The following is a 15,019-nucleotide window of genomic DNA, read 5'->3' as shown; positions in this document are numbered from 1 at the left end:
ATGCGAGACCGATTGCATTGCAAATGCTTGTTTCTTGTAGTTCTGCGTTCCCACGTGCTGGATTACCTACGCTTTTAACACGGATATCCTATTCCACGTCTGCGTCCTGACTGGGAGCGCGAGGCAACTGTCACTATGCTATAACCAAAGCCTCTGGCTTTGTTGAAGGTTAAAACCATTGCAACGTATTTTCACGCGCTGCATAGGTATTTCCTCTACGTCATACTATTCAGAGACATCCTTCTTCAACCATGGCAACCGAGTCTGTTGTTCTACGTTCATCACCAACAACCAATCAGAAGCGGAAAGGGGATTTGAAAAGGCACGCGGAGAGTTAAAGGGCTAGCGAGACCCGGAGGGCGTTAACCTTATGGAGAGGTGAGATTAGTCACTGCCTATAACCAACCACAGTTTTAAATAAACATTGAAAGGCAGGGGCAACGGCCAATGATAACCGAGATGGTCGGTCTAATGAAGAATCGAGTGGCGGCCTGCGTTTGGTACATTTAAAGGGACCGCGTCAATTTACTTTCTGTTCAGCTTTTCTTGTCAACTTCCCTGGCCGGTTACCCACGTCTGCTGCTAGCGCGAAACTATCATGGCCAAAGGTATTTATCATAAGCGTGTTGTGGGGTGGGTTGAAGGATTTTTGGGAACTCGGTGCAGGGCCTTAATTTGTAATAAGAGTTGGTACACTGTTCCCCAAAAGCGGACGGTGCCTAAAGTGTGCCAAGTCCACGCCATTTATTAATTGCTTTTGTTGCATGACGCGGCCACTCAGGTGTGTTTTAATAGCTGTTGCGGGAATTCCACGAACTGAGTTGATTCCTTAGACGGATTATGTGTTCCTACTAAATGATCCAGCGTCGAGTGGGGCGCCATTGCCCTGTTCTGGCGTTTCGTATAACCATATTGTGTGTTGTTTTTTTTTTTTGCCTGAATGTGCAATTTAAAATCGAAACCACGAGTTCCAGAATGCAACATTCCGTTGCTAAAACGTTGGACTGATGGAATAGCTTGACAACCGCCGCACCCCGAAAAGCGCAAGCCTACGACCCTTACACGTGATGCTGCCCACTTAGCGTGGAACGAGTTCCTACAACCCACCTAAGAAACTAATGCTGAGGACATAACTTGCGAGCATAGATAACTTTTTGTTCAGTAGCTGTACAGAGCACGCTGTCTAGTTTCGGATTAGAATCTTTGCGCGAGTCTCTAGTCTGAGTAGCAGCGCCCTCCTCCTATCCGTTGCTTCGTTCCTGTGTAGTCTCCAGGTAGTCCCGCCTTCTCAAATCGTTTGAAGGACCATCTAGTCTAGTGGATGGGGAATAGCAGTTCCTTTCTTCAAACGTGCATTAATAGGATTGCTTTAATCTTACATAGCATTTGAATGGAGCGTAGGTTGCTACTTTTGCCGCCCCCTCCCCAGTGAAACCAGTTAGAACTTTGATATTGTAAAGTTCTTGCATGCATAATGTTGTTTTTTGACATTTGTTTTTGTGAGGCAGTGTTGCAAAGTGGTGGACAGTATTCGTGGACCTCCCATTCACACATGAATGCTGTGTCAGGGCTGATGTCCAAGAGTGCAGTAATTAGTTTGCGACAGTGTAGATGGCACTAGCTTCTCATTAGTGATAATGGCCGCCCGATTCAGACATATAATGTGATCTTACCACATTTGAATATAACAACATTGGAAAAATGCCTGATGACCAAGCAAGCCATTGTCACCTCTTTGTCTGCTATTTCAGATTTTTGCCGCCTCTTTAAAAAAAGAAGTTGGTCTATAATCCACGGCATGCATGAAGCTAAATAGTCCAGACTGGGGTAATTATCCAGCTTTTAAGCAGTGGGGTGCTGTACAGTATTCGGGCCGAGGGTACCATGCATCGAGGAGTTATTGCAGATTGTTTACCCCTTTTGGGTGTTTAAGCTGTAGGCAGGTATGAGAGTACATGCTGGGAAGAGGCCTGTGTAGAGCACTCTGGTTTTACTTGATGTCAACTGAGTCTCACGAAGTTATTTTTATTTTTTTTATTTTTTGTCATGCCATCAGGTGAATCTACAAACTCATCCGTTAGGTGATAGCTAAGAGTGTAGGACGATAGGCGGTGTTAGCTGAATAAAAATGGGCATTCCAAGAGGGCAACAAAGCATCTGGAAAAAGCATGTAAAACGTTTGAACTGACATTAAAAGATTCTGCATAATGCTAACCTAAGGGCTTCTGCAATACAATCTTAGTGCAGTTGTCATGCAATAAAATCTTAGTGCAGTTGTCATCCAATCTTAGTTTTCAGATACCCATGTCGAGGCAGGCTTGAATTTAAGATGAGTGCTTACTTAAAGTTTGAGTTTCCTGTTTAGGGACATTTAAAAGGGAATAAAATGCTACATACGTAGTTTCTGCACGTGTGACATCAAATAATCTATACCTATACTGGATGAGTTTATTCATAACTGAGTCCTTTGGCAGTGTCTGTGTCATATTACTAACATAGGTGTAGAGTTGTATTTATTTGTATTTACTTTACTCACCATTATGAGTCTTAGTCACTTATGTTCTATGTGATGCCTCTTTTGGAATTATTCAAAAATAGTTAACTCCCACTACTCCACACCACTCATTTGTAGCCATGCTGAACAGCAGCCACACTGGTGTACAACATGGCTGAAATACATTGCCAAAAGCATTAGCTCTAGCAGAGGTGAGACCTATTGGATTTGGCAGTTATTTTTATAGTCTGGCTAGATAGTGCAGCTGCTGCCACACAATGTGAGCATCACTAGAGGGGCTTTGCCCCCCCCCCCCCCCCCCACATGTTGGGAGCCAGGCGCATATGCTTTGTGTGCTTCTACAAAAAAAGGGGCTTACCCGCCACCCTAGTGGGATCATTTGGCTTATCTATCCAGCTGCCAGAGCTTGTACTTTCAGGGGGGGAAGACGCATGACTCTGGAATGCTGTTAAGGTGTCTTACATAAGAAGATGATGTCATTTTTCTCTGGCAACAGCACAGATATGGAGGGCAGTCATTAAACCTACATGGATATTAAGGTGTGGCTTGACAGTGTAGCTATCACTTGACCTTTTAACCTACACCAATACTATTCTACAGTTGTTTCCACACAGACACCTATCTATTCCCATGATGTTTACTTGTAATGCTTCACATTACCATACAACATTCCAAAGCCATATCTATTTGCATTGTCAATGCTTGTAAACCTAGTTTCAGCTTCTCAAAGTTTCTCCCAATGTTTTGCTTTCTGTGAAATGCTGCCTAGTGCCTACAGGCTATCATCTTCCAAGGGCATACATTTTCAATGGGATATTTACTTCGGTATCTACTTGTTAATAATTTGTATTGGAGGTGATCACCACTGTATTGTTACCCATGACCTCGTGAGGGCAGCTTACTGCATATCTTGCTATGTTCATTTTGATGTAAGACTTTGCTTTTGGTGCCACTTGGACCATGCTTCTGTGGAATGGCTGCCGGTCTCTGTCGTTATCTATTGCTATTATGTTTGTCCTTTGTATGTCGCTGCTGCTCCGGAAATACAACTGTTATTAATGTGACTGTTTATATGGAAAGTTCTGTGGCCAGTTTAAACAGTGTACATGCATGTCACAAGGTCTTCCCCCTGCTTCGTCTCACTGGTCGGGCTACTGCTCCTCCATGGCAACCACAGAGGCGCGTGCTGTCACCTCGTGCCTTTATACTAAAACCCTGCCGTTTCACTTGAGTCACCAAGAGCACGTGCTACTCCACCATGCACCCAGTGCAAGCCCCGCTGCAGGCCACGGAAGCGCGTGCTGCTCCCCATGCACGTCATACTGCCAGGTCAACTGTTTTCCTTGCACGTTGCTGCCCTGTACCTGGCATTAAAAGCCCTAGTTTTTTGGTCTCCGCAGGCCCCTTTTACAGCGTTACTGCTATTGCTGTCATAAATTGCAAAGGCCTTGTGTTCAGCACTGATTGTGGCGCACCTCCTGCAGGACTTGTCTTCACTGAGTAAGTGCTTCACGAGACCATGAAACCCCCTTACCCACCCCAACCGCCCCGTATAACTTGAGGACCTGTTTATTTTCCATCTCCACCCCGTGAACCAGTGTTATATTACATGCCCTTACACTTTGACTGCACCAGTCTGACAGAACCTTCCCTTCTAATGGGTTGTGTTGTGCTGTGCACCCTCGGTGGAGGCTCTGGTACCCTGTGCAGGCACAGCTGAGCCTATGGTTCTCCTTAGCCCAGGCTCTCCCATGACTGCCCCCAGCCCCCTCGTGCACGCTTGCTCGGACCCCTCGCGGTGCTCTGCTTGGAGCCGCAGCGGAGACCAGGTCTTCTCGGCTGGCAGTCTGTGAGCCGGCAGGGTGGGGCTCTGCTGCTGCCGGGCAAGCGTCTTTGTGCCGAGGCTGACCTCTCCCTCCCTGCTAGGCCCTTTTTCTGCCCCTTCTCCGCTGCTCTGGGGCCTGTCTGCTGGGTAGGGGCCCCGGGCCCGCCTGAGTGCGCAGGCCCAGCTCCTGGCCTCCGCACGGCTCTTGTAGGCCTGTCCCTGGTGCCCCGTGCCCACGGCTCGGCCCTCTCACCGGCTGCGCAGGCTCTCTGGGTGGGAGAGTGAAGCCCGGCCCCTCCTCCGGGCCGCCCCTCGGCTCCCCGTGAATGGGAGGCTCCGCCCCCTCGGCCCCCACTCTTGGCTGGGCCTTGGCCCTTCACTCTGGTGGCCATGGTCCGACCCCCTGCCTCCCCGTGCTGAGCCTCACCCCCTCTCTGCCCAGCCGGGCCCTGGGCAGGGCCTGTGCTCGTGGGGCGCCCCCCCTCCTGCGCTGGGCAGGGCCTGGCTCCCCTCGCTCCCGGCGCCCCGCGTGCTGAGGCTCAGCCCTCTGCTGGGCAGGGCTCTGGCTGGCTCCCAGCACCCTCCGTGCAGGCCCTGCCGTCGGAGAGGCTCGGCCCCTCTCTGCTGGGCAGGGCCCTGATTTCAGGCCACTTCTTGGCTGCGGCTGCTAGCCTCAGTCCCTTTAAACATGGCCGCTCTGTGCGCTGGGTGAGGTGGCACTGAATGAATTGAAGAGCGCTGTTCTGCTTCACCCTTCCTAAATCACACGAAACATTTCTGTTCTTCAGGGAAGAAAATGTCGAAATCCAAGGAAGGAAAAACGGAAGAAGTGTCAGAGAGCCAGAGAGGAGGCGGCACGAATGAGAACCACCCGAGAATGAAAGGGGTCAGCTTTCTTTTAATAACTTTTACATGTGTATTATGTCCTTTCCCGTACCACATGCATGACGCTCACAGCACCCACAAACACTCTATTTCCCACCATTATTCATGTTTACGTGTCATTCAGACCTGAAATAAAGCTTACACTTTTACATTGGTTGACCTCGCTTTTCCGCATTTATATTTCAACTTTAAAGTACTTGCTATCTTTAACCATCCTAATCTATGGTTATTCTCCTATTGGGGCCGCAGAGTATAAACGGTTATAAATCCTATATCCAAACATCTACACACACTATCCATGCTAGATCGTATAACCAAATGTCCACATAATATTAGCAAAGTCGTCAGAACTACCAGACGGTGCATATTATTATAGAATTTACGTAGCTCAGTCCCTGCTCCCAGGCAGCAGCACGTTTATGTTTACAGAATCAGCAAAAATGGAATGCACGAACCACTGGGGTGGCTGAAGTCGTATAGTGAAGCATGAGAAATAGTTTGCAATTATGCCCAAAATAAAATCCAGTTCCAATTATTGCTCATAATTGCTGGCAATATTAATGTAGACTTTCGAAAGCATGGAAGGTGTATTGCCGTGAGAAATTTCTCGAAGGTACATATTGCCGCGCTCAATAGAATACACCGCTTGCTGTCAGCCATAGCAATTCATAATACCAAAGCCTGTTGTCTTAATAGAACACATTAAAACTAATGGAAAACACTGGGGATGTTATGCTTAACTACCTAGAACTTTCAATGCCGATTTGGATGCTATCTTTGTTTAAACCGCTTTCCAGATTTCCACCATCAATACTGTTTTTTTTTTTGTTTTGCGAATAACACTTTTAGAGTATTCAACAATATTTCGAGCCTATTGTAACAGACCTGGATATAGCGCGGCTTTCCTGACGTACTTTAAAAAACAAAATCATATGATGCATTCTCTCTGGTATCAGTTTGCCTTGAAGTTGCAATGATGAGATATCCAATACATAAAGATTTTTTGTTTTTGCTCCTAGCTAAAGCATCTTTTGAAAACCTTTTTGACCTAAAAGGGCCAGAGGCAAGGACCGATCGGGCGAATATTTTATTTAGAACCAATGTTCTGAAGCACTGTGGGGCACCATTAGCATACAAAAGGTTCATAAAGGCAATACGTGTCTTACAATTCATAGTGTCTACAAATAGAGGCTTGGACATAAAGCATTCTGACTAATGTCCCAGTTTGGGACTATGTATACACAGGAATAACATGCTGCTTTATGTCCTCTTCAGAGTACTCTGAGGCACTGGAAGTATACAGTGATTCACAAAATATAGCAACATTTTTAAAGCCATTTGTGTTCCGCCATCTTCCATTTGCCACTCGTTTCACATTTCCAAGCTGACTTTATGGCACAGTTGAGTGTCCATCACAAACCTGATAGAGAGGAAACTATAAGCCGTTGGCAAGTTGCAGCACTGGCAAAGTGGATGGCTCTCACTTGCTCCTTACTTTGTTTGCATCCTCTTTCCTTTTGTTCAGGCAAGGCAAACTCCTCATTATCCAAGACGCCGCAAGGGTTTCTATGATTAAGTTTCAACTCTGACCCCACCTTCCTTTGGTCCCAGAATTGTTAGCTTTTTTTAGTGATGAAATCATAAGTGGTTTAAGCAGTGAGTCTTCAGTGGTGCTAGAAAGCCCACATATACCCTTCCTTTGCTCGAGGCAAAAGACAGTGTGCCTTGAGTAGATTTTGGTTATTCCCTTTTGGCCCTTTTATTGTGTGGAAGATTAGGGCTGCAAGGTTAACGATTAGGGTTTCTCTGCCCATGGAGTGCCTTGTCTATACATGCCCCCTGAGCCTCTTTCAAAGTAGTGAAGGGATGCACACCTTCTTTTAACACTTTTTCTTATTTTCTCCATTTTTATCTTTTCTTTATTGTCCATTGCGTGCAGATCGGTTATTAGGCATTTGCCCCACTGCCATTTGTCAAAATGTACTTTTAAGTGATGGGACTACCATGTAGCCCCAAAGAACCATTCGCACAGCTTCATGCCGCCCCTGGCGTGCATGTTTTCACCAAACTTTTTGAACCATTACTTTTATATTCCAACTTTTCTCTGTAATCTTTTTCTTTTACCTTAATTCATTATTTTTCACTCTTTCATCCAAATCCACAGACCGGGTAAAAATGCCAATTTTCATTTTTCTAGTATTCAAACAGTGCCAATCCAGGCTTTTCGAAAGAATATGGATAATGCAAAGTTCAACGCAAGCAGTCTTTATTTCTTATAAAAACCCAATGCATTTCGGGCCACCCATGGGCCCTTCTTCGGGGGTCACTGCTGTGCTTGTATTTAAAAACCCATCTTCATCAACATCGTACTCGAGCCTCTTTGACATAAAATGCCCCTATATGAGGTGCCATGTAGGAAAACACCTCGAAGTCTGAGACTGGGTCTTCACATCGTAAGGTGAGTCCCCCCCCCCCCCCCCCCCTCCCCCCAAGAGTGTGCACCCTGTGTGGCTTCTGACTAATGTCCCAGGTTAGGACTATGTATACACAGGAATAACATGGTGCTTTATGTCGTCTTCAGAGTACTCTGAGGCACTGGAAGTATACAGTGATTCACAAAATATAGCAACATTTTTAAACCCATTATGTTCCGCCATCTCCATCTGCCACTCGTTTCACATTTCCAAGCTGACTTTATGGCTGGAAGAGAAGCAAAGCTTCTTTGAGTCCTTCATACACCCATCACATACTAAGATCAATCCATTGTCTGTAGTCCATGGGCTGCCTACAAAAACATGCAGATTGGGGGTAAAAACTTATTTTCTGGTTGGTTGGCTGAAGGGAAACTCTTTCTCCTGAACATGCGCTCCGTGTAAACTGCTCTCATTTACAGGCAGGTCCTCAAAACATAGCTGATGCTACTCATCTGAAAATCCAAGATACATTAGGCTCCTGCAATACATAAAAAAGTCTAACCCTATCCAGACACCATTACCCCCTCATGGGTCCTCCCCGTCCCAGTCCTAACAACGTGAGGCAGTCCTGCCTCCACCCAGCCAATCACAACGCCAGTATTCAAAAGTTACATAAGCCCCTCCCGCCTACCGCCATGCCTGTTTTTTTTCTGCTCCGACGGCTGTCGGAACGCTGGTGCTCCCGGTTCCTGTTTCTGTTTCTGGCTTTCTTCAGGACGGTGCCGTGAGTGTTTCATTTGCAGTTTTATGCTTCTGCGTTATTTTACTGTGTGAATTTCACAGGAGTATTTCATTTGCAGTTTTTTACTTCTGCATTGTTTCCTGTGGGTTTTTCTCTCTGTGCGGCTGCTCCGGTCCCCCGGTCAGCTGCGCTCCTGTTCTGGGGTCAGGGACTCTCCCCGTTCATGTGCTGGGCTGGGGCGGGGAGTTTTCGTGGTGTCCTGGCCCCGGGTCGTTCCGGCGCTGTGGTTCTAGTGCAGCGTCCGGCCCCCACGGTCATGGTCTTTTGACCTGGGGCTGTGGGTGGAGACTACAGGGCTGCCCATTGTAATTTTCACCGGTCTCACATTGTGTGATTTGGTGATTGGGGGCAGTGTTGCTTGGAGGTTGCTGGGCACTTCCTTTGTTGTGTGGTGAGTTCCTGTTTGGTTCGATTGCTCGGGTTCACTCACCATGTGTGAAGGGTCGTCTTCACCTGTGCCTGCCTGGCTGTTTCCATGCGGCATAGTTTCCAGGTTCTGCAGGTGGATGACATTTTGCAGATTCTGGGGCTGCGCTGAATACTGTGAAGGGCTACTGGTGTTCACGAGATCTTCCTGCCTATGCTGTCCAATTACCTGGGTTGGTATAGTTTCAATCTGTGCTTTTCCACAGTTGTTGGTGTTGGCTGTCCAGTATGCGCTGCCAGGGCCTACTTTGCGTTGTCCTGAGGATAGGTCTTTATTAGGGTGATGCTGGGTTGTGGCCCTAGATCCCTGGATGCTGTGGGGTTTTCCGCACAGTTTGTTTACTCTGTGGTGGTTGACCTTTTCCTTCCATGTTGTCCTGTTGGATATCCTGTCTGATGCATGGCTTGCGGCAGATACGCAGGGTTTTCCTCGTTTTCTGGGATGGTGGTTTTGCCTGGCGGACTTTGTCTCTCACTTTCCTGCATTTCCATGTGTTGCTTCTTCTTTTGGGGTGCGTGCTGGCTCTTGTTCGGCCTGTACTTCACTTTTCCTTCTCATGGGTCGTGTGGAGTTTGGCTGTTTGCAGGCCTTCCTTCCTGTCTTGGCTTGATGGGTTGAGTCTTCTCCTCGGCTGACCTGGTCCTGGCGTCTTGGTCCACTGTCTGTTTTTCTGTGGCTCCTTGGCTTTTTGGCTCCCTCTACTGACAGTCTGTGTGGTGGTGCTCTGTCTTCCTCTCAGCCCTTTCGTGGTCGGGGGTGGGGGAGGCTGTGTTCCGTTTGGTTCCCGGCCTCTGTTGCGCCTACGGCTGCCCCTGGGTGTTGGTCGTCCAGGGTTTTGGGTATTGTTGTGCCCTGGGAGGGGGGTCTCTGTGACCTGGTGGTTGCGGTTGCATCTCTTTTTCTTTGGGTCTGTGTCCCACTCCTGGTGTTCATCTGTCAGTGGGTTCCCTGTCTCCGTTGCTGTTTTTGTTACGGTTTGGGGGGCTCGGATCCGTTGTTCCTGTCTTGTTGGTCCGGTCTGCTTTCCGACTGGTGGGTCCTGTCGGGCTTCGCTCTTGGTTTCCGGATTCCTTTCCGGGCTGTCCCCCTTTTTGGGCTGTTTTCACGGTTGCTCCGTTGTCCTTTGACCCGTGTTGCATTTACCTTCTTCTTTGGGCGTCGGTCTCTTTTTGTCCCTGGGCGCTGTTGTGCTGGTTCCGGTGGCGGAGCGGGCCAAGGTTCCTCTTCCTCTTTGTTCTTGGTCCTGGCGCCCGTTGGTTCCTTTCTGCACGGTTCTGTGTCCTGGGGCTTTATACCATTTGGTGCCGCTGGTCGTTTGTTCCCCTTGCGGTCTGTCATTCCCCTCTTCCTGGTGGGTGTTTTTTATTTTGTATTTTTTTTGGGCTTCCCTGGATTTGGGTGTTGTCTGTTTTTCACGTTCCATCCGTCTGGCTGGTCCGCGGTTCCTGCGGTTTGCTGTGGATGAGTTCCTTTCTCTGGTTCGGGTGTTGCCTTTCGGCCTCTCTCCTGTTCCCCTGTTTTTTCCGCGGTGCTGGCTCCTGCTGTGCAGGTTTTTTGCTGGTTGGCGGTTCCGCTCTGCTTGCACCTGTTGTTCTTTGTACTGCAGGGTCAGGTCTGGTCCATACCTGGGTGGGTGACCGCCTGGGGGGTGCTGTTGGCTTTTCCCTATGTGGCTTTTGTCCGGTTTCTGCTTCCACCCTCCTTGTGACTGTTCTGGCGATGGTGGCGTTGTGGCCTTGCTACGGTTACTGGGGTTTGTTGTGGTTCTGGCCATTTTTCTTCTGGTTCCTGTTCGGGGCCTTCGGTTTCTCGGGGCCTGTTCGTCACTTTGCAGGGGGTTGTTTTCACCCTCCGGCTCGGTTCTCTTCCCTGTTGGCTCTTTTGTGGGTCCTGCTGGGTCGCCCTTCTGCCCTTTGGGGTTGGTTGCGGTTCCAGGAGGTGGTGGCTGCCTCCACGGCTGTGGTTCCTTGGGTTTGCCTGTTCCTCCTGTCCTTGGTGTTTCTTCTGATTGGCTCTTTGGGTCCTTTTCCGTGCAGGTTACATGGCTCTGGTTCCTCTCTCCCCTGTTCTGGTTCCTACTTTGGCCTGGTGGCTTTGCTCTCCCGACCTGGTGTTTGGGGTGCGTTTTCAGCTCCCTTCTCTCCTCTTGTTGTCCTTGGACGCCTGTCCTTGGGGTTGGGCGCCACGTTGGGGTCCTTGGTGGCGGCCGAGTTTTTTGATTCGTGCTGGCCTTCCCGTGGCTATTTGCTGCTTGGGCCTTCTTGGGGGGACCAGTTGCATGTCTCTGTTCCTGCTGGCTTCCATGTGTTGTTCCCACGACACTATGGCTCATTGGTGTGTCTTCTGCCTCTGGTGGTTCGGGCTCCCGCAGGTCTCTCTGGACCGAGTCTCCTCTGTGGGCTTTGAGTTTGTGTTCAGGACTGTCTGCGTTTTCGTTCGTAGACGCTGCTTGGGCCGTTTCCTCCTGTCCTCTGTTTTGTGCCCTCTGTGCTCGCTTCGGCGGCGCATTTTCTTTGTTTGGTTCAATTTGGTGCGGATTTGCATGGCCCCTGCACATTTCCTTGGCCTTCGGGCTTTCTGTGTGCCTTCCCTCCTATTTTCTCCTCCTGCATAGTCTGGGGATGTAAGGGGGTTTGTGTAGGTGTCTGTATCGTTAACCTCTCTGTCTTTGATTTCTGCTCCTGCTGCTGCTGGCGGGGGTCGGGTTTGGCCGGACTTCATTGACTCCGGCTCCGCTTTTTGGTCCACAGCTGGTTTTTGCCCTGATGTCACTTGCTTCTGACGGCCTGGCTCTTGTGCGGCTGTGGTTGGCGTCTTTGGGCTATTCCTCTGTGGTGGCTCGTGGCATCCCGTTGTCACGTCGGCCTTCGGCCCTTGGGTGCTGTGGTCGTCTTTGGGGTTCTTTTTTCTCTTTGTGTTCTTCCCTTTGGGTCGTTCCTGTGCTGGGGGATCCTACCTCTGTGTTGGATTTTCTTAGGACATTTAGGGCCTTGCCCCTTCCGCTTTGTCTTCTCAGTGGGCGGCGGTTCGTGCTTGTCGGGGTCCTGGAGCCTCCTTGGTGGTTTTTGCCCCTTTGGAGAGTCGGTTTCTTCTAGGCTTTCGGCTTCGTCGGCCGGTCTCTCCTGTACTCGTGCCTTCTTGAGTTTTTGCCTGCTGTTTGGGGGGGGGTCTGATGTTGCCCCCTTTTGAGCTCTTGCTGGTGGCTGTCTTGTTCTGGTTGTCAGCTACTGTGGATTTTTTGCTGGCCATCACCTCTGCTCGTCGGTTGGGTGCTTTGGGTGCTCTGCTCGTTTCTTTTCCCTGTTGGGAGTTCCTGCCGGATTGGGTTGTTTTGTGGCTTGTTCCGGTCTTTCTGCCTGGGGGTTCTTCCTGTTTCCTTTGGCAGCTGGAGGTGTTTCTCCTGTTTTACCTGCTGCGGGGGTCCCTTGTTCCCCCTTCCTTGGTGGTTCGCTGGACTCTCCGGTTTTTCCCACCTTTGTTCCCTGGTGTTTTTCCATTTTCTCCTGCCCTGTTTGTCTCCTGTGGAGGTGTGGCTTGGGGGATATGGTTTTCCGGTTCTGAGGTTGGTCAGTGGGTGCGTTTGGCGGTCTGCCTGCCTTTTCAGTCCTTTGGGTCTGCCTCCTCCGTCTCTGGTGCTGGGTCGTTAGACACGTTCTGTGCCTGCTTCCTGGGCTGGGGCGGCAGGAGTTTTCTACCGGGAATTTGTTGGGCGGCCACCCGCTGTCCCGTCTCGTATTTGTGCTCCCTTCTTGGCTTGTTGTTTTGCATGCCTCTGCTGGCTGTTTTTCTGTTGGCGTCTTGGACTTTGCTGTTCATTGATCTTTACTGATTTGTACTCTGCATGGATCCCTGGTGTCCTGCGTGTTTTGTTGGTTCTCTGCTTGTGAGTTCCTCACGTTGTTAGGACTGGGACGGGGAGGACCCATGAGGGGGTAATGTCTTATTACTTACCGGTAATCTTCATTACCCCGATTAGGGTCCTCCCCGTCCCAGTCCTGTACCCTCCCGCCCTCCCGCTGTGTTTGTGTCGGAGTCTTGTTGATAACAGGCATGGCGGTAGGCGGGAGGGGCTTATGTAACTTTTGAATACTGGCGTTGTGATTGGCTGGGTGGAGGCAGCACTGCCTCACGTTGTTAGGACTGGGACGGGGAGGACCCTAATCGGGGTAATGAAGATTACCGGTAAGTAATAAGACATTTCTGAATAGTAGTACAACTAAACACTCATCTACCAAAAACAGCAAAATAGTAATACTCCTCTCTACTCCTCGGGGTAATTGAGTTACAAAGGACCACCTCTCACACATCTATACTACATTATCAATTGAAAAGTAATTCAACTAACTTAAGCAACTGTGTATCCAGAGTGTATTGTGCTTTAAATATTTGACTTTTGTGGCCATAATCTAACCTCTATATTGTGTTTTGTTTCCTACCGCAATACAACTGTTTTCTATTTCTATATATTTCCTGCCTTATGAAATAAGGTCAGAAGTTAACACACCTTTGCGAAATAGACAAAGGAACTGCCTACCTGCAAAAAGGGCACATGTTCCAACTAGTGAAATTTAAACCACTATGTAGGGGCAGGTAATACGTTGATGCTAGGGTACGAAAAAGATGAGGACCAAGCAAACAAGAACTAGGACTACAGTTCATTCTTAATATAGAGGGGGTAACTCCAGCTCGAGGCTAGGGTACACTTTCTGTGGACTGTGGCGAAATTATCACAAAGGCTCATTGGAAAACATTATTTTTTTAATAAGTTTTAATTGGTATAGTTTTCTGAAAAACAGGGTGCAAGTACATCTTTTGCTCTGAAGACTAAAAGCATTGTAAAACATGACAACTTTGAATCCAATCGGCAGTGGTACATTAATTTGTGGCATAGCCATCACTAAATAATGTCTGGTAATAAGTACAATCATATGGTATACATTGGGTTGGGGGGTGTATTTCGCCTCTCATCACTCCTGAGTCCCTTAGTCTTGGTTCTTCCTTACTCTTTATTTCAGACCCATAGTAGGTCAACCAGGGGTCACAAACCTTGGAAGACTTCTTCGAGTATCCTCTTGCTTTGTATGCCACACTCTCTGCACCCATGTATAGGTAAATTCCCTTTCTCCACTCCGTCACTGTAGGGAGGGTCGGGGCTCCCCAGTTTCTGGCATGGTCTCTCTTGGCCACTATCGGCCCTAGATTACACAACAGGAGTTTGTGCATGGGAAGATCCACCTCGGAGGGAATACCTAACAGGATGTGTTTGGCATCAATGGGTAACTTTGTCTCTACTTCAAATGCCCAATTACTCTATTATTTGAGTCCAATAGGATTGTATGTGGTGGCAATCCCATAGTGCGTATATGTAGGTCCCGTTCTCTCTTTACGGCGGATACACTCCGGTGACTTGGCTCTCCCGATTTTATGTAGGTGTGCCCAGTCAAAGTAGACCCATTTGAAGGATCTTGAATTGTCATTCGCAACCTTACTTTAATGGCCGCTTCTCTTGGATGCATCCGTGTCGCTTCCAAGTCTTTCTTCTAGTTCGCCCGTAGTATGCTCCCAGATTTTCTGGTATGTTATTTATCAAGGTTTTGTATGTCCATGAGATGGCTTTGCCTGGTATTTCTCTCTGAAGTAGCCTTCTCTCTAGGGGTCCGGATTCTGGGATAGCTTCTGTGTCTAGTTGCTCTGCCCTCCAGGTGTGCTGTAATTGAAAGTATTTATATCGTTGGATGTTATTCAGCTTGTACTCCTGTTGAATGAGATCAGGGAGCCTCCCTCTAACAGGTCCCCAAGTCTGGATATCCCCACCACATTCCAGGGTCCAAAAGTCCTGCAGCTTAACCAATTCTGGCAAGCGTACCCCCTCCCACAGCGAGGGGTCTCATTTGTGCATCTCTTGTCCCACTTCATTTGAAGTTCCGTCTCTTTCCAAGTGTCTATGGTCCTCTGAGTTGCCGGCAGCAATTGCTGCACTCCTATGCCCCTATTTATGTAGTGTAGATGTGTTGGGGTTTGAAACTGGAGCCTCTCAAGGGCGTATGTTGGATGGTCACCCGCTATGTATCCCCATTCATTGATGACCAATAGGTGTGTTGATCAATAAAATGATCGTATATCTGGGAGTGCTGTATCCCCATTGTATTGA

At 48.6% G+C, this 15,019-nt stretch overlaps 1 protein-coding gene across 1 annotated transcript in view; it reads left to right on the top strand.

The window, feature by feature from the left end:
- The first annotated feature begins 446 nt into the window (after positions 1-446).
- The window catches only part of KMT5A (lysine methyltransferase 5A), a 79,062-nt gene continuing 64,489 nt past the window's right edge, over positions 447-15,019 (top strand). The window contains exons 1-2 of the mRNA XM_086942916.1: positions 447-608; positions 5,129-5,226. Of these exons, the coding sequence (XP_086799042.1) occupies positions 599-608; positions 5,129-5,226 (108 nt within the window). The 5' untranslated portion in view covers positions 447-598. The remainder of the gene's footprint in view (positions 609-5,128; positions 5,227-15,019) is intronic.

This window comes from Lissotriton vulgaris, chromosome 11 (genome assembly GCF_964263255.1).
Source record: "Lissotriton vulgaris chromosome 11, aLisVul1.2, whole genome shotgun sequence".
Taxonomy (NCBI): Eukaryota; Metazoa; Chordata; class Amphibia; order Caudata; family Salamandridae; genus Lissotriton; species Lissotriton vulgaris.
Note: the sequence above shows the minus strand (reverse complement) of the source record. Positions and strands in the feature narration are given on the sequence as shown.